Below are 24,537 nucleotides of genomic sequence, written 5' to 3'. Positions count from 1 at the left end.
TTTGTTTCTGTGTGCCCTGCAATTGGCTGGCTAATTGCAGGGCACACAGAATAATAACATGAACAGGAACAACAATCATATTTGTTCTTTGTCAAAGCGAGGAAATCCACAATGACACCATTTTCTATTTCGGAAAGTGAGAATGCATTACTCTTTTTTGAGCTTCAAATTTCAGTGACTGCACCAAGAAGGTTTGGTTAAGGGAAATGGTACTGGTACATTGATCTGACACGTCTGCCAGCTTCACTGACATCAAAGCCAGAAAGTTGGCATGGCGCCTCATTTGAAGTAGTCTGAATTCAACTTAGTCTTTTAATGAAGTAAGTATGGAATGTTAGCGTAATGGCGCTGACACCAACTCGACTTTAACAGGCCTCGTGAACGCTCTTTCATCTCTTGACAATGCCACCACAGCATCAAAGATCAGGAAAGAAAAAAAAAAAAAGAGGCAAGCAGGGAGAAAATATAACCTTCAACACCTCATTTTTTTTCCCACTCAGGGCCAATTGTATTTTTCCGCTCGGTGCCGTGATGGCTTCATTCCAGAGGCTCGCTTAGTGAGCGAGGGGTTAGAGAAGCTGTGTGAAGGCGAGCCGAGGGAGTCGAGTGGGCATCAGCTGTAGCGTGGCGGCGGTCAGAGGTGAAGGCAGCTAATGGACAGTGCTCATCCATCATGAGGCTCTGCAGGCCTGTCAGGGGCCCGCCGAGAGGAGCTGCCACTCTCGGCCTCGCCTCCCGACTGACACGACTGTCTTCGCACGCCGCCAAAAGCAGTGCGTGATCGGCTTGACAGACAGGAGACGCTGACGCCCGCAGAGTGCAGTCAAGTCCCATGTTTGTGAAGAGAAAGTGCTGTTGGACTCAAGCACAGCGATCAGAATACATCCTGGTGGTGCTTTTTTTTTTTTTTTTTACTTTAACAAATTTCTTATACTGAACAAATTAAACTAATTTTACATCTGTGTTCATTTTGCTTTGGATTATAGTTTTTCAATTGAACATTTACCTAACAATTAGGTTAGTGATATTTTACGTTCCAAGTTGCACAATTGAAATACAGTAAATCCTAGCTAGTCTTATGCAGTTGTTACAGTCATTATATTGCAGTCTACTCACATCAGATGCTATTCTTTCTTCTCCTCCTCCATTAACCTCTTTGTCCCTGCTCGTTGTGGGACAAGCAGGGCTGGTAGGTGGCCTAAGGGTGAGCATATTTTCAAAAATAAAAACTGGGGCATGGTAAGTTAAATACAGTAGAACTCCTCTACAACAAAAACATATTTGCAGCTAGAAATTTTTCACAACAGGGGACTTTTCACCATAGCAAATCTATGTCTCGGCCGTAAACATAAAATCACGTTGTGCAATCTACAATCTGACAGATGTTTAAAACAAAACCATCCAAGATTGAAAAAAAGAAAGACATTGCCAAATCTACAATAAGCATTTGTTTTCATACTAACATCAATTTCTTGTGTACTGTCTTTCACTTTGCTTCATCTATCTTTCGTCAATATTACTATTATCCTATCTTGGAAGTGCTGCGCTTGGTTTAAGCTTGACGTGTACGCGACCTCCGGCTCCACATGTCAAAATGCTGTTATTTCAGCAACCAAGCCCCTCTGCGGGCCAGATCTCATCGTTTCTGCAACGCATACCTTCCCGAATTTCTTTACGAGTGGGAAACCTGGCCGACAAACTATTGCTTATGTAAGTTCACTGGTACAAACACCTTTATAATTCATCTGAAAAGGAATAATGTAATCTAAATACTGTACTGTAAACAACTCCTGGCGAGCACCACGTTGGGGAGAGATGAGGAGTCTGTTTAAAAATGCTTGGAAGAATTTAGATCGGTTGAATCTAGCTCTGTTATACCGTAGTGTTGTTTGTATGTCGTAGAGTCCATGTGCTGCCACCTAAAGTGTGGGTGAATATCATCTGACTGCAGGGGAAAGCCACTCCAAGCATTTTGCAGAGCCGCGTCGGCACAGCAAACAATGATTGAGAAGCACTATTTTATATTAATGATCAACTATAATCAACTGTAAAATTTGTTGCAATGACACATTGTGAGAGTGTGAGTGAGAATGGAAACACCTACAAGTAGACTTGCTGGAAAAAAACATCTCCATCCACTTTTTAACTTCAGCAAGTTGTAAAAACCTTTCGACTAGGGTACGCAAAAAAAAGAAAAGTATGAAAATGCAGAAAAGTTGGTGGTTATTGTTATATTTGACTGTTAGAGAATAAAAAAATAGTGATGACAGTTTCTCACAAAGTACGAACTGTAGCTTACATTAAAATGCGGACCTGCCAATGAGACAAAACAAGAACTACCGTATTTTCTTTTTAGAGGGAATAAACAGAAGCACTATGAACCATTACTAGTCATGCTGCAAGTTCTGTTTTATAATCATCTGTCCTATTAGCAGAATAAGTCACTTGCAGTCAAATGCACGAAACATTGGAGTTGTTACTGGACTGCAAATAGGTAGCGAGCTGATGGTTGGGGAAACACTGTAGTCGGGGGCCTGCATCCCAGTAGATCTAAATGCCAAACAATGCCCCTGGTACCAGATAACCACTGATGCGAACAAAGGCACTTCAATTTCCTATATAGTAGACAAAGGGGAAATCATGTCAAGGCTCAAACGTGTCATGGTGCTCCATTTATTTAAAAAAAAAAAAAAAAAAGCAGTCAAACTTGAAATGGTTAAGAACTGTTTAATGCTTTAATTTTTGATACCACTGATGAAGGTGAAAATTTCTTTAAAGGTACAAAGTGTAATATTCAGACAGTTAAGACCTTTAAAACCCCTCTATAAATTTCAATAAATTTATGTAAATAAATGCATTCTATCACATCAACATTTTTTTTACTATTACATTTCATCGTAGTCTTATAATTGCTAAGGAGACAGTTTTTTTTGTTGTTTTTTTAGCTCCAGAAAGCAACAGAGGAAAACTGTCACTAGTGCAATTCAAAACTCAAATTGTTTTGTTTGCAGCCAAGCGAGGGTCTAGTTTGTATGTCATTCACAAATAATAAGGAAAAAAAAACGTGAATAGGAGGTTTGTATGCTCATCATGGGATCAAAGGGAGCGTGCCGGGGCCACCACGCAGCACAGGTTTCACGATGATGTGCAACGATCAGTATTGGAGTTAGGATGGCTAGGTATTTTACGCATTGAAGTTCACCCACCGAACACAGAAGAAAACAGCAGCAAAGACATTGCAATACAACAACAATTTACCTTACCACAGATCGCCCTCTGCATGCACTGTGTTGTTGCCTGTTGGTAATCCTTGTTTGTTTGGATCACTGTCTTGCATTCTACTTGACTTGTAAGAGTTGTGTTTAATTTTTGAAAATGTGTGGAAAGTGTTAGATTTTTTTGTGAAAAGGCTATGGCAAAATATTGTACTGGTTTGGAGGGGCAATTCTAGATTTTGCAATCATATACTGTACTGTATTTGTTCTTTCCATGCCTTTGCCATTGTCATCGTGAATACAGGCCATTTTTTGCCTTAATATCTCACCAACTACTATACATCTGCTATAATCTAAAAACCCTATTTGTTGAATATCTCAAGGGCTGTATACAACCTCAAAAGGAGTTCTTGGACAGCATTTCTATTCCATCCTGGTCTTTCAGTGTAAAAGTCTATAATCTATTTCCACCTCTTCTTTCCAGACGTATTTCAATGACAACATCCTCACACTGATCAGAACGCTGGTCACCGGAGGAGCCACGCCGGAACTCGAAGCCCTTCTGGCCGAGGAGAATGCTCTGCGAGGAGGCTACAGCACGCCGCAGACGCTGGCCAACAGAGACAGGTGTCGCGTCGCCCAGCTGGCCCTCTACGACGGGCCGTTCGCTGATTTGGGGGTAAGCGGATATGACACATTTAAGCACTACCCAGCAGGAAGCATTTCGACGCCTCGGCTGTTTCCCTTTTTTAATAGAATGTGAAGTGATCATGCAACGCAGCTCCTTGTGTATGCAGTTGACTTTTCCACATAGTTGGCCATATTTATGTTGGAAAGATTGTGTCCTTTTTTGTGACTCCTCTAACACACACCCATGTGTCTGGTGTTGTGCTGTTACCAGGATGGTGGCTGCTATGGGGATTTGTTCTGCAAAGCACTGAAGACGTACAACATGCTGTGTTTTGGAATCTACAGATTGAGAGACGCTCATCTAAGTTCGCCAAGCCAGTGTACAAAACGGTAAAATATCCACTTTACCATTTAAAATGTATACCGTAGTGCAGAGGTCCGCAACCACCAGTCTGCAGCCCGGCACCGGTCCGTGGGTCAACTGGTACCCGGTTACATGGGCCCCACCCAAAATAATGAACGACAGTAATCCCTCGTTTTTCGCGGCTAATGGGGATCAGAACCCAATCCTCCGTAGCGTCACCCCTTCCCCTCGACTGAATTTTCATGCATGTGTATGTGGGTACATTTTAAAGTGTGAAATACTAATACAAAATATACAAAATACTACTGCAATACAAATGTTTACTTAAATCTTAAATTATTAAACCTTATACACTAACTGGACTGTTGTTCCCATCCTTTTGGCTGTAGTCTCATGGAGAGCCGCGGTGATATTGGCGGCGCTGGGAAATCTAATTAGAGTGAAGCCTGTAGCTGACCTAACATGATAACAGAGTTTCCACCTGAAATTCCAATATATTACAAAGAAAATCTAGGGAAGTGATTTACAACACTCCATTGCCTTACTGCTTTTTCTGTTCTTCCTTCTCGTCTCCCTAAGACACATGTGATTGGCTCCCGGCACGACCATCAACCACTAAGGGCAGGAATTGTAATCTACTCCTGCCCTAAGTAGTTTGACGTCCGAGGAGAGCCTGTGGCAAGTGCATTTATAGTTAACTTATCTGTCTGGCATGCAGAGACCCAGCTCGTGTCTCGGCACTATAGCTTTTTTTTATTTAAAAAAAATAAATAAATCTGCGATGTACTGAGGGCAGAGTAGGGAAAGAAACGAGGGATTGCTGTATTTCTACTTTTTGTATTATCAGAGCTTGAAAGATATTCATTTTTGAAAAACCTTTTATTTTGGAAATTGCCCAGATTCTTTTTGTCTTTTGTGCACCAACATTTCACTCAGAAAGTGGACGTCTTTGGGAAAGGGAAAAGGCCCAGTCAAGAGACAAGTGACAAGCCTACAACCTGGAAGAAAAAGAAAGCTTTTAACAGGCAATACCAGGAGTCCAACTTGAAATAGTGATTTCTCGCAGTTAGGTTCCAAGCAGTACTTCTGAGCCAAAAAGGACCCACAAGCAATGGATTCTCAACCTATTTGTTATCAAACCAGATGAGCTTGTGAATGACGGCAGTCTTAAAAGTATGTTCAAAACACCCGACAGCCCATCTGTGTAGAGAAACAAGAGAAACACTTTATATCCCCCCGTCATTGTTAAAATTTGCACATGTTGATTCCCCCCAACGATTAAATTATCAAGCATTGATCACTCTATGTTGATAAAAATGTTGGGGACCCCTGCTGTGCTGTATCAACTGTCTTGTTGTGGTATCGATCCTAACTCGATGACCACCAGTTCTCAAAATTATTAGATTGTGGCGGACACTAGGACCATGTCTCTCACCCAGTAGGCATGTCGCTATGATCCTTTGATGCTTTGAACCTGTTGGCTTTGGCTTTGCTGTTTTGGACTTTGTTGTATGGGTTTTGTGATGGCATGCGAAGAGTAAAGATCTCCACTAGCACAGCAACGCGTGGTTTCTTCGCCTCGCCACATTACCCCGACAAGGGTCCTCTCACCCGTCGCCCAGTCCCTCGGCGCACCAGGGATCGAGCCAGCCAGCAACAGGCTGGTACGGGCGCTGGTGAGAACGGATGTGCAGTCCAATTTCGGAGTCCCTGGCCGTCGACCGGGATCTTCCAGCCGGGCGGCCTCATCTACTACCGATGTCCGTTCGGCCTCAGCAGTAGGCCTCCAGCCACCATCATTCAGCCGCCCCTCCGATTCACCATGCCCGCAGGTATGGTCCGAGTATACATCGGAGCGGGTCAGCTGGTGTTGGTGCCGCAGCAGGTTCATGCCCAGGCACAGACTGGGACGCAGCCGCGACCGGCCGTCCCTCGGAAGCCACTGTGCCTGCCAGCATGCAGGTCAGCACTGCCACTCCGGCTCCTGCGGAACTTCAGAACATCCCTTTGCCAACGCTACCTCATGGTTTTCACGCTGAGCGTCTCACCCTTACTCCTGTCGCACCTGGGGCCCTGGTGTCACATACACCGCCCAGGACCTGAATGTGACTCAGGGTGCCAGACTGGTGAATACCCTGTGGGGTTTTCCGTTATGTCTTTCTGGGTGTTCGTGGGGGAGCTGTGTGGCGGACACTAGGACCATGTCTCTCACCCAGTAGGCATGTCGCTATGATCCTTTGATGCTTTGAACCTGTTGGCTTTGTCTTTGCTGTTTTGGACTTTGTTGTATGAGTTTTGTGATGGCATGCGAAGAGTAAAGATCTCCACTACCACAGCAACGTGTGGTTTCTTCGCCTCGCCACAAGATTAAACTTTGACCATTGCTGTATCATATAAAGCAATGGTCACCATGTTTTCAAAGGATTAGTAGAAGTGATCATTTGAAAATGTTTACACTTTTTTACACTGAGATTTTACACTGGCAGAGATTTATAGACATAGGGACGGAAAGAAGCCACCTCCTTTGGCCAAGAAACAAGTCTTGTGTGTTCACATCCACAATGGTGCAAACACCCTATTCTAACGGGGCACGTTGATTTTTACTGTATCTGTTTCCTAATTTTTGTATGTGTATTTTTCGGATTATAAGCCGCACCTGTATATAAGCCACAGCAGCAAAAATTGACCCAAAAAGCATCTTTTGCCACGGATAAGCCGCACTGGACTATAGGCCGCTGGTCATAACATCAGATATTTATGCAAAAAGATGGTATATGAAAGTTTTATTTATTTATTTTTTGTTATATTTATTTTTTAAAATCATCTACCAACTGCAACATCCTGTCTTTAACAGCATTCTGTCTCCCATTCTTTAATTGATATATTAATTTAGTGAACATTGCACACACTGCACATGAATAATATATACAATCATAATATTCTTAATACAATCATATATATTGCATACTGTATATCAAACAGAAATTTTATACAAGATCTTTATGCCGTCCTCACTCCGAAGTGTCGGGTTTTTAGCCAGCTAGGCGGCTGTATAACGAGGTTTCAAACAACCGGACTGTCTTTCCATTTGCTCTGCTTTATTTGAACAATGGTCATTGACTATTACCCTCTTTAGGTTGCCGTAAAACTAGACAAATAAAACCGCAAATCAGCTAATGATACATAGCACCTCTCGAGCTAACAAACAAGTTGCACAACCAAAAAATACTGTTATTTCTAATTTCCCTAACGATAAACAAAACAGATGAACAGTGTCTTAATTTTGACAACTTGTGTACTTACGGACTATTCTCGTCCAAGGCAAAACAAAATAAGATCAGCAATCCTCGAACTTTAACCTGTCGTCTTTGCGTGCAGCCACATTGGAGAACTCTCGTCTACTGAGAAAAACAATATTTCAAAGTAACCAGAAAAGGGTGCTCTATGTCCATGGGCAAATCTCAACAAAGGTAGTACTGGATTTTGAAGGGCAGAATAATCCTATTCAATTTAGAAATTTTATTGAAACTTGTTTTTAATAGTATATTTTAAAAATCCATTTATTCACATCTTTGCAGTTCTATTTCATAGTTGTTTCTGACTCCTTGAGCAGATACACACATTTGCTTAACTGGTGGGGAAAAAACACTAGATAAGCCGCACTGGACTATAAGCCCCAGGGCTCAAATCATGAGGAAAAAGTCGTGGCTTATAGTCCAAAAAATACATACATCAACCCTATTAAAGGTAATTGAAGCAAATCCATTATTTAGTCTGTATCAAACTGGTAGACACTGGTAGGTATCTCCATTTGTAATCATCGATTCACATTGACAGTTCTCTGCCTATCTCAACACCTTTGGCCCACAGCCAACCGTGACATCCTCTGTTTTAGCATGAAGGCCATTACTATTATTTCAGTCACACATGGCTGACTTCAGTACAATGAGCATGGGACCAGTTCCTACTCACTGGCTCATGCACAAGTGGCTTGACTGTCGACCAAGTCAGCTCGGCCTTGAATAAGAAGAGCGGTGGAAAATAAACGTGTCCACTTTAGGGATGTTGGTCATCTTCCTTGTTGTTCACCTTGTTGCTAACAGTCCTGACTGATATATGTCGTCTATGCAGATACGTGATCACCAACCCGCCGTACGAGTTTGAGCTGGTGCCCACAGACTTGATCTTCTGCCTCATGCAGTTTGACCACAATGCGGGCCAGTCTCGAACCAGCTTGTCTCACTCGTCCCACTCCTCTCATTCCTCCAGCAAGAAGAGCTCATCTATTCACTCCGTCCCAGCCTCCAACCGTCAGAACCGCAGCAGTAAAACTCGGGAAGCCCGAGATAAACACAAGTAAGTGCACTGAAATGAATATCCCACGCATGCAAGCTCCATGTTTTATATGTGTGATTTATCCGTATTCTTGGCCTGTGTGTGTGTGTGTGTGTGTGTGTCGTGAGTTTTATTGCCTTCCTTGCTCATGCTTTTCCTCCATAATCATTTTCACTGTGTCATCACAACATTACATTAACTCACTTGACACAGTATGTGGGTTGACAGAACTCAAATTTACTGTGACTTGGCAATTTGCAGTTGGAAAGTAGGCAAAACTGTTCTACACAAACATTGATGGTTGTCGATACTAGTGAACCGCTGGTGTATTGATGTCATCCTATTGTGGCCGTTTAGTGCTAACGTTAAGATAATTTTGTGCAGCAGTCATTGTAATCCCTGCAAATTTAAGGTTCAATCCAAATGTTAATGATTATTATCACTTATCCCGGCAAATTAGGACCTGTTCAGCATTCTCTATTTCTCTATTTGTTATTATATACCATTTGAAAAGTATAAACTGTACTGCACTGGATTAAAGTTTAAAGCTACATAGCGACAAGCTTTATCCAAAAATGTTTGATTGAATGTTATGTTTTCAATGATTGAAAAAAAAAAACTTTGTATTTTACCTAAATTTTGACATTTATTTAGTTCTACCATTTTTCTTGCCTCCTAGAGGATCCCACGCACCATTAACCCTCTCCAGACAGGCGTTGCAAATTTTCAACAATAATATGAGAGTCCCCTATGTATTCCACATTAATATTGATTGAGGCATTTTTACTTTTTTTAGAAGTTTGAAGAAAAAAAAAAAACTTAATTTGAGCCTGAAAAGGTTAATCGTACTTGTACAACACTGAGGATATTTTTAATTCCATTTTTTAAGTTTAAAAATATTTTAAATAAAAGGACTGCAAAATGTCTTAACACAAGATGTCAAAACATTTAAAACATATATGTGTAGCTTCCAGTAATTGTCACAGAAGTATAAATGAAGGTTAACTACTACAGTATAAAATGTGAAAACATCCAAACGTCGGCAAAAAAATCTCACTGTGGGGGATTACAGATCACCTGCCTGTTTTCTCCTTTAGTTCCTGAATATTTTGTTTTGTGTTTTCAAGGAATGAAACAATATATTAGGTGTTGCTGTAAATGTCATCCCTCATAAGCTGTGTTTGACTTTTTGTTGTTCACGGTGCATCTTCTTCACTGCATGTTAGCAGGCACTTCTTCCTGTTTTGTTATTACGGATAAAAGCTTGACATATATATTAAATATGTCTTATTCCTCTTGGATTCAGATTTAAAGGACAATTAGGACCACATTGAAAAGAACATGCAAATTATTGCAGTACAACGATTAAGTTGGAGTTGTATGTCGGTAAAAATTGCACAAGAATAGAGTTGTATCTGTATAGTCGAAAACATTTGCCCGCATAACGTGAGCCTTTAGCATTACCAGCCGGATGAACAGTGGCACCAACACAAGTGTACAGTGTTTATTGTATAAAACTTGTCGTCCCTCACCTCATGGCAGGCAGATCATGTCAACTGAACACAATGAATAATTCAAATGTAATTCATCGTCAGCGTCTCACTTAAACGAGTCTAATTCTTCTCGTAATTTATTGCTTTCATTTGAGTGCATTCAAGCAAGTTGTGTCACAAGGCCTTTTGACGTTTTATTTACAATGATGAGAGCAACCCTCCCATCACGAATAGAGTAAAAGTTCTGAAATGCCTGTTGGGTAATGATGTACTCGCTTATTATTATAAAATATACATACTGAATAATGTTTGGATCCCTCCCCAATGTTGTCACTTGTGATGTATATCTACTATTGATGAGACATCACGTATGAGACGAATCGGTCTTGGACATACGAATGTCCATAGTTGTACTTTTTTTTTTTTCGGAGGAGGCGAAATATGAAATCTGAAAATGAAAAAAAAATCTCGCGTTTCTTTGCAAAGCCAGTCTCCCTTGCATTAATGTAAGCAGCTTTTTTGGAGAGACTTCTAAGTGCTGATGTGACTTAATGAGAAAAAAAAAAATGTTTGAAAGATGAATGTGCAACAACTTTAAAATGTGTTTTATTTTCTCAGAACTAGGAATTTCAACTTGGCATTAGTCATAGTGCTATAACTTTACCACTTTTTGAGCTACTCTAATGTTTTGTATATCATTATAATAGGTATTTTGTGTAGAATTACAATATATGAATCACTCCAGTTTCATTTTTAAGCCTGTTTTTATGAAAATGCATTGTTTTTTTCTTTTTAGTGTGGACCTGGTTCTGCAAGAAAGACATTCATTAACAACTGTGATGCAGTTGTGAAAAGCATGCAGAATAGTCAGTTGTTTGGTAAAAGTACTTGTCTTTGTTGATAAGCCCTTAAAGTGAACATGTCTGATGTGACTTTAGCGGTATGTGTATTTGCTGTATAGACTGTAAAGACGCACTTACTTACCATAGATTACTCACCTCTCTCTCTGAAGTGCAACAAGGATGAATAGAATGGGCCCAGGTATGCAAGCTAACGATTCTGCATGACTTGGCAACCTTGACGTTCCATCATAACCGTGTCCTCCGCGGACGTCGTTATGATGCGGGGAGTTTGCTTTTATTTACGACCTTCACTGAAACACATCCCTCTCTTTAAGTTTTGCTTGAAAGTAAACACTGCTGCCGCTCCTTCCTCCACCAGCTCCTCCTATTCCTCACCACACAAGCGCCTCTCTGCCATGCATGACATTGACAAACTTACTTCATTTTGGTTCGTCTATGAACCCTCCCTGCTATCATGGCTTTGTTGTGCTATCTTTCACTCCTTCTTATCATTCCCTTTCAAATGTGAGATGGTTTGCAATGTGTGCGCGAGAAGGTTGTGTGTTTGCGCATCTTTCGGGCGAACAACGCATGTAGGTCACACTGATTCAAACCCTCTTGATGCAGTCGCGAAGCGGGCAAAAAGTGCGATTGAAAGTCTGCCATTGGTCACGCTGAGAAAGTGGGAGTCGTGACTGATTGGAAGCTTAAATTGGAGGGGATGTGTGTCGTATGAGCCTCTCTCCTCCTAAAGCAGCGCACCTGATGTGCTGCTTTGAGGCGACAAGTTTGCCCTATCGGAAAGAGCTAGATGGCAGAAACCTTGCCCCACAGCTGGCGTGACACCAAACATCAAATGGCGGGCACACAGCCCCACGGCCCCAAAATCCGTGTGAACCCTACACAGATCAATCCCTGCGCATGCGACACACGCACACATAGCTTTGCTCTACATTGCGATGTTGAAATTAATTTTTACAAGTGGTCTGGAAAATGGTCTGGCAGTTAAACATACAAACTCAAGAAACTTCATCTCTCTAAGATACTTAAATCTTTATAACTGTATTCCCTAAAATAGTGGCATCAACAAGATGAAGGCGAAAAGTATGGGTGCATCCTATAAAGGGTAACTTTTTTTTTCTTTTATCCGACACCATTCGAGGAAGTGTGAGTGCGTGTGTGAGTTTTATCAATGGTAGTGAATGACTTAAACAACTATCTACAGGAAGACCGATACCATGTTTCTTTCTTCTGTCACGTAGCAGATAATAGATAAAATCAATATAATGCTGTGTAAATTATGCCACCGGGTGTTCGATCTACCGCGTTAAAAAAAATACCTCCCTCAAATAGACTGCGCGCTTTACCTATCAAGAAAGCCAATTTCTATTATATTGTATTCTTTACAGATCACTGTAATAAGGTTGTTCGTCCATTTTAAACAGTTACAAACGGAAAGACCAATGCCAGTCTCTTTGGTGAACTATATCATAGTTGATCTTTCATAATGCAGAAACATGAATGGCCTTTCAATAAACTTCAGATACAAATTCAGATCACGTCACTGTAATTCATCGCGATTACCAAGTATCAGATGGCTTATAATTTCAACTATGCACTTTGCTAGAGTTCTTAAAAAGGTCTCACAATCTCAGGTTTTGATGCGGACTCGAAATAGCATACCCATACTTCTACTAAAGCAAATTTCTCAGATGCAGCGTGAAACTTTTCCGACTCATCTCATGACTTTCTGTGTCACTTTTGTTTCTCCTCATCTACAGAAAAGAAATGGTTTACAGATGAACCGGACAACGCCTACCCGCGGAACATTCAGATCAAGCCAATGAGCACTCACATGGCCAATCAAGTCAACCAGTACAAATCCACAAGTAGTTTGATTCCACCCATTCGAGAAGTCGAAGACGAATGCTGAACCGCTTTTAATGCTTTAGCTCACTCACTCAGCAGATGTCTTGGAGGAGTCATGCTGATGTCGATGAAGGCGCAAGGACATGAACTGGACAGGAACCTATGTTCTGGACCTGCTATGTGTATACCTTTAATGTTACTTCCATGCTCTTTGGACATTGTTATATTTATTTATCTATCAATAGAGATGTACATAATGACAATCAAATAACAAATTGTACAGCCCCCCTCCTCCCACCTAGCACTTTTTTGGAAATATTATTATTATTATTATTATTTGAAGCTTCAATGAGAGAGCGAGCAAGAAAGAGAAAAAGTACTTCCTGTAATGCTTTGCAATAGTTGACTAAGGGTGACAGCTTATTGGAGCACGAGGCTCACATCATCGCCCCAAAGACCTCTTCGGACGTGACTCTTCCAACCGACTAGTCTCAAGGTTCTCCATCTTGTGTACTTCTGTTCTATTTGCACTAAAAAATAACAACAAAAGAAGAATAACAGCAACGCGGTGCTGTTGACGAGGGACTGGTGTCTCAGAGGAGAGACGCTCGAGGGGTTTAAGAGGGATCTTATCATGCAGATCATTTCATTTGGTGGGTAGTCTGAATTTAAAAAACAGCCAAGTAGCCTCAAAAGTTTGATGAGAAAACTTTTCATCTCGACCAGAACCCACCCAGGTTTGAGCTAAAAGCAGCAGCAGCTTTTGGGATCACAAAGATCGAATGCTGAAAAAGGAATGGCCACGTATCGCGTAAAAGTGGGCGCAAATCGGGTCCTCCTCTGATTGCTTGAGACTGCCTGGCACGGGGTTGGCATGGAGGCGCTAGGATGTTCTCTGTCGCCAATCCCAGGTACCCATCACCTCAAACAGAAAAAAAAATGACCAAAAAAAAAAACGTGCTGCTCAAAGAAGGGCTCAAATCTGGTTTGGTTTGGCAGAGATGCAACGGGAAAGACGGAGTGTGTAGACTCCCAAAACATGACTAGGCAAAAAAACTAGATGAGTGCATATCATTCAAGTTCTGTTTCCACTCCGACAGCTATGCTTTTATCACGAGTATTTTTTTTTTCGCTAACCGTCATCTTCAGCCTGGCAGCTCGCCTCTGCAGAAGTCAACTAAAGCGGTTAACGGGACAAATAAGCTCTATGAAGCCCTCTTAGCTACAAACTGAAAAGAATTATATATATATATATATATATATATATATATATATATATATATATATATATATATATATATATATATATAAAAGAGTTGTAATAAAAAGAATAATAGATGATAGAGTCGCTTCCTCCGACTGAATGACATTATATGTTTGACCTAAATTAGGTCCCAAGTGTGGAGATGAAAGCTCGTGCACACTATTGCAGTGTGACCATGATGGTTGTGTTTGTGTGTGTGTAATTTTGTTTTTGTTTCTGTTTGTTTGGCAAAATACAATTTAAAACCAAGAGAACTTCTTGCCACATCGTCTGTAGGCTCTAAAAGAAGTCATACGTGGAAAAGAACATGATATTGTGCTGTCGGTGTTTGTGTAAACTCAACCCATTTACTTCTACAGAATAGACGCTCATTTCTTTCACCAGAGCTCAAAAGCACGTCGGAAAAGCTTTATTGTCCGTCTATTGGATGTGGCGCAACTATACTGAAGCCTCATGCACATTGTCCTGAAGTGAACTTTGAACTGTGATCACATTGTCCTCACACTTGTAGCAAATAGATTTTACAGAGAAAAAATAAATAAATAAGAGAAACAAACAAACAACCTGCGAGTACAAACATTACAATTGGATTACTATTTGAGCATAGAAATTACTTAAAATCAAGACTTTTGTAGTTCAAGCAAACGATGGAAAGGTAGCACCAATGCGCTTAACCGAGAGAACGTCCTTAATTTTCCTATGTTTTATGTCCGTGTGCGTACGTGTGCGTTTTATGGCCTTGTGTTCAAACAGCACTAACATTCCATTTTTGATGACTCTTTTGTTTACAGACTATAGTTTTGAAATCCTTACACATAATCACATTTCATGCAAAATGATTTTAACATGACTATACCGATTAACGGAAGATTTGTCTGACTTTCTTTCGCGAGCCTTTTATGATTGTTTTTTCTTTTTTTTGTGATGTCTCCTGGTCATGTGTCTCCATTTCTCAACACGATTTGCTTTTGAAGTGCAATGAAGAATTGTAGTTGAGCATCCTTCAGTCATTCAGGTACACAAGCTCGCTTTGTATTTAACTCGTTCGCTACCATTGACAACAATAGACTTGAAATATCCGTATGAATTGGGCTGGCAGTGAATGAGTTTATTCGTTCATTCTTTTCCACTGTGACGTTGTCATCTTGCATCGGCGTGGAGAACATCCAATGTGTCAACGCCTCCATGCCGGTGCAGTGCCAGGCTGGCTCGAAAGTCAAGAGGAGGGCCTGTAGCCCCACAGTTCGCGACAAGTGGCATTTAGCGGTTTTCCTAGTTACACTATGAATGACTGAACGATGCGCACGCTGTTCACTTAACCAATAATCTACTGTATCATGCATCACGTGACTGTTGCACTTCGTGAGTTGATCTATTTTTGCTTTAAAGGGAATGGATAGAATAACTTATTTGCTGGGAGTTGTACTAGATATTCTAATTTGTAACCCATACAGAGACTGGAGTCTTAAATAATGCATGAAAAATGCATTTTTGTTTTTGTTGTCATTATCATCAGTTAAACGAGAATTTCAGGCATCATGACATTGTCCACCGCAGCAAGTCGGGAGTTTGACATAGCAGTCTATTTGTTTTGGATGTATTCTGGACATGATGGATTATTTTGGTGGTGCTGAGTTGATCTACCTGACTGTCAAACATAATCTGCTGATAAATATACTGTCTTGTACAAAATGGATGTACATAGGATTGTACATGGTTTCTTTTTGTATTTTTCTCAAATTAAAATGGATGTATTTGTGTTCTAAACTGAAAAAGTTGATTTTTCTGTTCTTTTAGTTCCAGCCTCAAATATGAGTTGTCACAAAAACAAAAACTCCTGGACTGCTGCCACCAAATATATACTATTTTCCCCTTTCACATGGACTTTCAGGCTTCTCTGTCATGCCATCATGCATACCTGCAAAAGTTCCATCGTCAAAGCCATCTATTTGCTGTTTACCTATTTGAAAAGTCTTACATGGAGTCACGTTGGCTAAGTCTGGAGGTTGCCCCAATATGGCCACTTTCTTCCTGGCCAGGAACTGTCAGATGCTCAGGCTAGTGTGATGTCATGGTGAAGAAGCCCTGACTTGTTCTGCCACAACTCTTGGCTCTCCTTGCACATTCAGCAAAGCAAGCTTCTGGATGTCTTTGTGGACATGCCCTGTAGCAACCTCTCAAAAGAATCAAATAATTAGTGCTAGGCGATAATGTTAATATATATCAATATACAGTATTGCCATACGATGTGACGCAATGCGATCGGTCTTGTAACGCCTCATTTTTGTTATATTTACTTTTTTTTTTAATCAGTCCGCTTGAGAGAGGTTTTCATATGATTTTTGCCGTATTAGGAATCGTTTTTTTACACGTAAATCATTTCAAGCGCTTCAAAAACACCACATTAAATGTTACAATACATTGCCTTCAAGAACCTTCATGTACAACGTGTCGTAACTGGACACTCACTGCAGGAAGGCGGTGCTATATTGATCCACCATGGTTAACGGTGGAAGAAGTTAAAAAAAAGTTATTTAAAAAATAATAATAATAAAAAACAAGAAAAAAAAAAACATGTTGCTTAACCAGCTAACGTTAGCATTAGCGTACCTCGAAGACAGACCCGCAGACATTTTTTTTCCCTTGTTTTTGTTTTGTTTTGTTTTAACCCACAATGGCTGAAGAAGAGCTAAACGGAAATTGGACTGACACGACTTTCAGCATTGCCATTCATGTCAATTCAAAATGATTTATTGTTGGAAATGAAACACGAAGACAAACTACTAGAAAGTCTTGTAAAAAGATGAATGGATTTTGTATTGAAATAACTTTGGGACAGCCGTTTTGGGTGATTTGATACGTTTTTGTCATTTTATGTCATTCATACTCAATTGTCATGTTTGGTTAGCTTATGTTGTTGTTGGGTTTTGATCATGTTTCTGTTCCACTCGCGTCTGCCTTTATTGTCTGCGTTCTCGTTTTTTTGATTTGGTCCACCTGCCTGGTGACACTTTTTCCAGTTTTGCTCTCGGTTTGGTCCTGCCTCATTTTCTGTACTTGTTAAAACGTCCTTTTTTGATTGAGCCACACATTTCTCAGTTTTCCTGCATATTTTGGGTCCCCTTCCTTCTTCCTCCCAGCTCACCATGCCCATACGTGACACTTATCATAGATTGCCATTTGTAATTTAGCGTTCAATCTTGTTAAAGCTTGCCTTCGTGGACTTCATACAACTGCGTGGACAAATAATTTGAAATTATTATTACTTATTAGTTTTGGCACGTAGAAGGATAAGATTAAATTGGTGATGCAGGCTTATTGATGTTTAAATGCTCTGAAAAATAGTGTGCATAGCCCAGTAATGCATGTGAGGGGTCCAGTCACTGAAACATATATACACACACACACGCACGCACACACACACACACACACACACACACACACACACACACACACACACACACACACAAGTATATATTATGGCTAACAGAATTATGGATTCCTACCTAAGTGCGTTAAAGGTGAGAGAAATGTCAGCATACACTTTCACAGCGACTCTGCATAAATGACAGGTGCTGATAGATAGCACTTCTTGACCTTGACTCTCAAGTGTAAAATATCATTGGGTTACACCGTCAACCCCCAACCTACAGGGAGTAAGGCACGGGCGCTTGTTGATGACCCTTCTCTCCGAGCCACTACCGATACAGATGGTGTTGCAGCATTCATCTTGATTTACGTATAGTGACATGTTATTAGCTGCTCCATCACTTTGGGCTGTCAATCTGTCAGTCAGTGAGGATCCACTGTGATGTCTGGGAAGAGAACTGGGGGGAATTATATTGTGTCTCCATTGCCCCGCAGATCTCCAGGAATGAGGCCATACATCAGCATATTTGTTAGCCTTAAAATTCACGCAAAATGGTTGACTTGCTATTCAATGTGGCATTTGTATACATTCTGTCATGATGGGCTTTCCCACCCAATTTCATGTTGAACAGGGATACTGGTGGCAGGGTCTTTTCTTGCTCTCTGAGTAACTGAGTAAGTTCTTAAGGAATAGTCTTTTGGTGTCGAGCATAGAAAAAAAGAGACTCATTGAAATAATAGTAATAATAAAGATAATTCATAGAAGGCCTGGTGCTTTACCTATTTAAGTCACTGTAGTTGGATTGGTGTTAAATGGAGTGCATGATGAGTATTCAAAATTGGCACCTTGCCGTCATCCGGAGAGAAGATGCTCATATATTAGCGCACCAGGCAAGGTGTCTCCCTTATCAAGGCTACTCGTTCATCTCGGAGGACTTTTTCAAACGTCACCAGCAGCACCAATTCGGAGGTGTTATGTTGACCCCCCCCAAGCCCCCTACAATGAGTCCCACCATCTTGTGAGCAATTTCACACTCCGCCGTCAGAGGCGATCGGCAGGAGAATGCACAGGCCAGGCAGCCTGGCGTTTGTCCTCATTTCTCTTTCTAATGTGCAAACATGGTTAGCCCCAGGTTAGCGTGCAGTGGGGTCAGGGGCCTTGGCACTCATCTACTCGCTAGACACGTCGTCAAAAGTGGTTAAAATGGCGAGGGCACAGCTACAGTCACAACACAAGGCAGAGGTGTGTAATGAAGAAATGGAAAAAACATATTAAAGCCATACAAGCATCTTACCAGTTTGAACTTTCAAGGATATATATATATATATATATATATATATATATATATATATATATATATATATATATATATATATTACTATAAACCCTTAACTAGCTCCCAGCAGTTTTCTACCACCAGAGACACAAACCTGTTGATTTTGAATGATACTCCAATAAAGAATGATACCCAAATAAAGAAGCAGTTATAGAATCCATAGTCAGATAAACGATCGTCAACTGGCTGTGGTCTGTGGTGGTCCGTAAGCGTAATGGCGATATACAGTCAGACTCTGCATTGACTGTTGCAAGTGGAATTTGCAGACAATCAAATATGCCTACGCTCTGCCGAATCTTGAGGAGTTGCTCTCTGCTTTAATGGCCTCCAAATAGTTTATAGTTATAGATTTGGAATCTGGATATGACCAGATCCAGATGAATGAAGCTAACAAAGCTAAAACAGCTTTTATAACGCCGCTGGGTTTCTGGGAATGGAATCGGATGCCTCAAGGGATAACCAATGAAACTAGTAGAATTCCAGAGGGTCGTAGAGGGGTGTACAGGAGATTTGATTCTCAAGGAAGTTCTGGTGTTCCTTGACAACATCATCATCTTCTCGGGTACTCTGGAGGAGCATGAGAGGAGATTACTGAGGGTGCTGAACTATCTGATAGACTTTAGTCATAAACTGTCCCCCCAAAAATGTAATTTTTTCCAGACCAGTTTGATGTATCTTGGCCATGTTGTGTCTGAAGGGGTGAAGAAACTGATCTTGAGAAAATATCCCGGAACATTAAGGAACCTTTAAGGATTCCTTGATTTCGTAGGATATTACCGAAGATTTATCTGGGATTATGCCACCCTCCTGAAACCACTCAATACACTCACACGTGGCTACGCACCTGTGTGCCGGTGTGTGCTCCTTCGCACTCCCAGTATGTGAGGAGTCTCAAATCCCGTCTCGAGGAGAGTGACAAACTTGCTTCACAAAATGCAAAGATCAGCTCAAAGAAACAAATGCCACTTCAATCAACATATAAAACCTGCAAGCTTAGAAGTCGGTGACAGAGTTCTTGTCCGCAATGTGCGATTCCGTGGGAAACCCAAACTCGAGGACAGGTGGGAGCAGGAGGTTTGTGTTGTTTATGTTGAGAAGCAAGATGGACCTACTCTCACACTCCATCGTGACCTTCTCTTGCCTTGTGGGTTTCTGCCAGCTTGTGTCTCAGAAGATCCTCCAGAGCCTGCTCCTGCTCACAGACCACACACTCACAGTCAAAGTCGCCATACTGACGCTGTGCATCCTGTCCAGCAAGAGGCAGCTGGAGAGGATGCTGATGGACTGTCTCTAACTTTTCTCCTCCATTTCCAGTGACATTCCATTTGGAAAGAGCCTATGACCCATAGCCGATGCCTGAACCTGGTAGACTTACAAATTAGATTTATTATGCTATGTGAAAATCACATAACAAAAAAATGACTGAAACAAAAATCACTTGATTGTACCACGTTAATTTCAGCATTAATTATTGTATCATCAACAGAAGAGGATTATTGTTTCAATTCAAATTCTGATTTATCATCATTGATGCCAGGGTGTTGGGCCAATTTCGGTGCCCCTGGAATCAAGAAACTCTGGAAGCCAACTGAACATGTTTATTTGTTTTTTTTTAATCTTCCAATCAGCCAAGTTGGAGGGAGAACCAGGACTGTATGTTGAAGTCATCAGACACCCAGTGGAGAGTCAAAAAACAAGGCAATGCAGTTTTTCCTTTGGGATGATGAAAAGTTGATAGTTGTAGATTAGCACAATTCCATTCCCAAAAAAATGTTGGGGATAGCTGTAATTTTCTGGAAAATGTGACATCGAATAACTGACTTCAACTCAACTTTCATCACATTGCAGTTGACGATACAAAACCTTTAGTCGTTAAAATGTGTGTGTTAGTGTGTGTCAGAAGGGGGCTGCTGATGTGCCCTGATAAAGGTTGCAATTCAGGCAGTGGGAATTGATGGCTTGTTAGTGAATGAAGACACCACCCCTCCATAAACACACATGCGCTGCCTGTGAGATGCGTTCAAAATGATTGATTTACAATAAAGTGGCTCAGGGTGTGTGCATGCAGTCAGAACTGATGCCGATCGATCTCTCTGAAATTGATTGATCAGCCGTTTAGCTCAGCCGTGTGTTTACCGCACGGGGGCAAGCCGTAGACTCCGTCCTCGCCCCCTCGCCCCCATAAAGTGACACCCGAATGTCCCCTTGGCGTCTCCTTTCATTGCACAGGTGATGGCAGCAAAAACAAGCCATATCACAATACGAACCATAAAAACGCAATCATACGGCAAGAAATACTGCATAAACATTTATGATTGTGTACTTTATTCTGCTATCAACATGTCCTTCTGTGACTTGGAGATAACGTGCCTTTAAAAGTAATGACTTACCTGGTCTGTACTCAGAGGGTTGGTGGAAGAGGGTAAGGGAGGCACTCTGGGCCGTATCACGGTGTGACATTGAGGCGCTCCCTGAACGAGGTCGCTGAAATAACTAATGACTGTCGTTTCAAGTAAACAAATTCAAGATTCAAGATATTTACTGTATTGTCATAGGTATAGTTGTACCATACAATGAGATTGTTATGCTGTTCACTTGAGCAGCAGACTACATTCCTTAAATGAACATTAAATAAATAGCAATAAACAGAATATCATGTAGTGCAAAAAAAAAAAAAAAAAAAACTGTGCAAGATATTATTGGTTTGGAAAGATTGGTTTGTGAGGGATTTGTTGAGGATCCGGACGGCTTGTGGGTAAAAACTGTTTGCCACTTTGGCATTCCTGGCCCTCAGGCTCCTGTAGCGTCTGCCTGATGGCAGCATTTCAAACAGGTTGTTTTGTGGGTGTGTCCTGTCCTTGATAATGTTGCGTGTTTTCTGCAGAACCCTGGTGTGATAAATGTCCTGCAGTGAAGGCAAGGCTGCTCCACAGATACGCTGTGAGGTCTTGATCACACGCTGGAGAACCTTCCTGTCTTGTGCCGTGCAGTTGACGTACTAGGCTGTGATGTGACAAATAGCAAGTTCTCAGCCGTATGCAAAAGATGACTCATCAGCAACCTCTGCTTGTTTTAGGACACTTGAGATGATGATAGTACCTCATTTAAACCCAGCGGCTCATCTGCAAAGAGTGCACTTGAGGGTCTGGGGCGACATTGAACATGTGACCCCTGTGACGGAAACAAAGGCTCCACCAGTTTGCAAAACAAACTATTATAACAGTCATTAGCAACAATGCCCTCTTGTTCCTATTAAAATGTTGACATGTTGGTCATTGCCTCAGGATGTGAAAACGCCAGTAACAGGATGTTGGCTATTTGAAATTCTTGCAAATAATAATTTAGGGAAGGCTTACCTATAAATGTAATCTTATATCCATCCCTGACCCCCTAAATTCTTGCTTTACCCCAACGTGTAAACCTGTAACTTAATCCACTACCTCAGTGGTTTAACCTTTTTACATTGATTTACCCCAAGATAAATGTTTTTTTCTTGCCAACTCGCTCTTAACCAGCACAAAGCATTTTTGTATGAAAAAATCTTAAAACAGAGGACAGTGCCATTTTTGTCTTTTTTACTAAACTGTGGAATTCCATTTGTAGTGGTATCACACTCAACTTAATAACCCAAACCCATTTAAAACAGACAACTATCATATTCCTGAACCAACACTAATCTAAATCTCAATTCTATTCTGAACCTGAACATTAAATCCATCCACCTAAGCCAAACAGGTACCCTACGGCTGGCTACACACATAAAGACAACAAACAATTATTCCAATTTTGCTCTTTCCCAACCAATTATGTCTTTTTAAGCTTGTCTGAAAAGACTATGCTTATAGATGAGATGTGTGAAGAGTGGATTTGTCCTGATATTTGTGGACAAAACCACTCATGCCTGCCAATCTTACATAATGAATTTATTCGAAATTTATGACCAAAATATTCTTTCTTTGATGGGGGAAAACATGTTCTCCTGAGCAAGTTTGGAATGTAGCGAATGAAAGAAGCTCTCTGACTGATGAATAAGGAAGCACGGTTATAAAAACAACAACAACAACAACAAATCATAAGCAGAGGCAGGTCGGTTGGTTTGTTAGGAACTCCAGAATCTTGTTCGGGCAGTCAGAGCAGGTCTTCTTACTTGGTAAGCAGGAGTTGGGTTATCGGTGGCAGGTAGTCAATAGCTGGGAGGGGTCAGAAGACCTCACAACAGGGAAGACAATCTGACAGAAAGGGCCTAGACTGAAAAGCATGTAGACTTTATACATTTTAAGTTTCACTTCATTACTTTGCGTTTTGTCTTGTCCTGTTCACGCATCGCTTTTTGGTTTGCCCCTTGTTAAGTGTAACAAGTACTGTATAAGATGGCATCTACTGTACATCCACTGGGTATCCACTTCGTTTTCAACACATGGAATGTCATCGAAACTCATCATAACTAACAGATGCCAAGGTCAGATGATTGGCCAATTCATGAATTTCTTCCGTAACATACTGTAACTAGCCACGCAAGGTCATTTGCCTGCCCCGAACTTTTCAAAACAAAATAATTCTCGATGTATTTTATTTGTTTTTTACCTCTCCATTTTGTTCACGTACTTGCACGTTTGCGCAGGACATGTACCGCGTCATTTCCCACATGAGGAAATTTTGTTTCAGAGTATACCCTGTCCAACGCCTGAACACAGCTGGGATAGGCTCTCTTCTGTAGTCTATACAAAATATGTATTTTATGCACAAATGAAAAATGATCATAGAAAAAGTCCATCCATTTCATGCAATTTAAGGAAAAATGTTAAATTGGGATGTATAGGTGACCAAAAAGAAAGTTCATTTAGGGCTTGTCTACATGTAACCGTGTTCATAGTCTCCTCTTCGTCATTGGTTTTTATTTAAAAAAGTCATGTCTATATGGAATCACATGTGCGGTTTCAAATTCGTGTACAAGCATGCCATTCGTGTACAAGCATGCCAAGTCGCTAGGCGGCGATGCTGTCTCAAATTCTGACCAATCAGAAAAAAAGTTACGCCTCTGACGGCTCCAATCAGAAAAAACCTCCGCCTCTGAAATCACGGTCATCCACGTCTTTGCGGGAAAAAGTACCGTGATGACTCAAATCTCCATTGAAGCTGGTTACGCGCAGCCATGAAACCAGAGGTTTCCACGTTAGCAGGAGGTTTTGAAAGATTAGATTTTGATTTAAAAGAATAAAAAAAAAAAGCTCAGCCACATACAGCACATATATATATATATATATATATATATATATATATATATATATATATATAGGGTTAGGGTTAGGGTTTTTTTATTTTTTCAACAGTATATTTACAGTTAATTGACACTATTTGGAGGGAATTGGGGCCAGGGAAAATCTAAATCTAATTGACACTAATTGGTGAAATCATGTTGCATAATTCACAGAGTAAGGCCTACTTCAAAATAGGCTTTCCTCCATGTGGCCCACTCATACCCCTGATCTAATTCATCACATTAAGGTGCAGAATTTTGATCGTGTGTAGCCAATGACCCCTGACGATTTGTTATTGTATCACATTCAAGCACACGGAAAAGTCCAAACCGAAACATGATCAAGGCGCGCGCGTGTGACGGACAACGGTCAAAAACGCGGAGGCCCGCCAATCAGTTGTGATCATCGTTTCCATGACGATGAAGCACGCGGGGCATATGAGCCGTGGCCCAGATAAACAGTGATCCTTTAGCAAAACAAGGAGGTCGTTACAGCAGCTTGTCAAATCAATGCCCGCTGTGTCCAACTTGATTAAGACGTCTCCGCTCAGCTCCGACGCGC

At 41.0% G+C, this 24,537-nt stretch overlaps 1 protein-coding gene across 27 annotated transcripts in view; it reads left to right on the top strand.

Moving 5' to 3' along the window:
• The window catches only part of LOC148420513 (calcium-activated potassium channel subunit alpha-1a), a 219,608-nt gene extending 203,821 nt beyond the window's left edge, over positions 1–15,787 (top strand). For 22 of the 27 annotated variants that reach the window (XM_088420935.1, XM_088420934.1, XM_088420919.1 and 19 more), the window contains 5 exons: positions 3,700–3,894; positions 4,117–4,235; positions 8,341–8,565; positions 11,050–11,078; positions 12,661–15,787. In XM_088420935.1, the coding sequence (XP_088277061.1) occupies positions 3,700–3,894; positions 4,117–4,235; positions 8,341–8,565; positions 11,050–11,078; positions 12,661–12,812 (720 nt within the window). In that variant the 3' untranslated portion in view covers positions 12,813–15,787. The remainder of the gene's footprint in view (positions 1–3,699; positions 3,895–4,116; positions 4,236–8,340; positions 8,566–11,049; positions 11,079–12,660) is intronic. The other 5 variants (XM_088420926.1, XM_088420928.1, XM_088420940.1 and 2 more) reach the window with 1 other exon arrangement.
• The last annotated feature ends 8,750 nt before the right edge of the window (positions 15,788–24,537 follow it).

This window comes from Hippichthys cyanospilos, chromosome 8 (assembly GCF_059441005.1).
Source record: "Hippichthys cyanospilos isolate Australia breed blue-spotted pipefish chromosome 8, RoL_Hcya_1.0, whole genome shotgun sequence".
Taxonomy (NCBI): domain Eukaryota; kingdom Metazoa; phylum Chordata; class Actinopteri; order Syngnathiformes; family Syngnathidae; genus Hippichthys; species Hippichthys cyanospilos.
The sequence above is the reverse complement of the archived record's forward strand: the minus strand, read 5'-3'. Positions and strand labels throughout refer to the sequence as shown.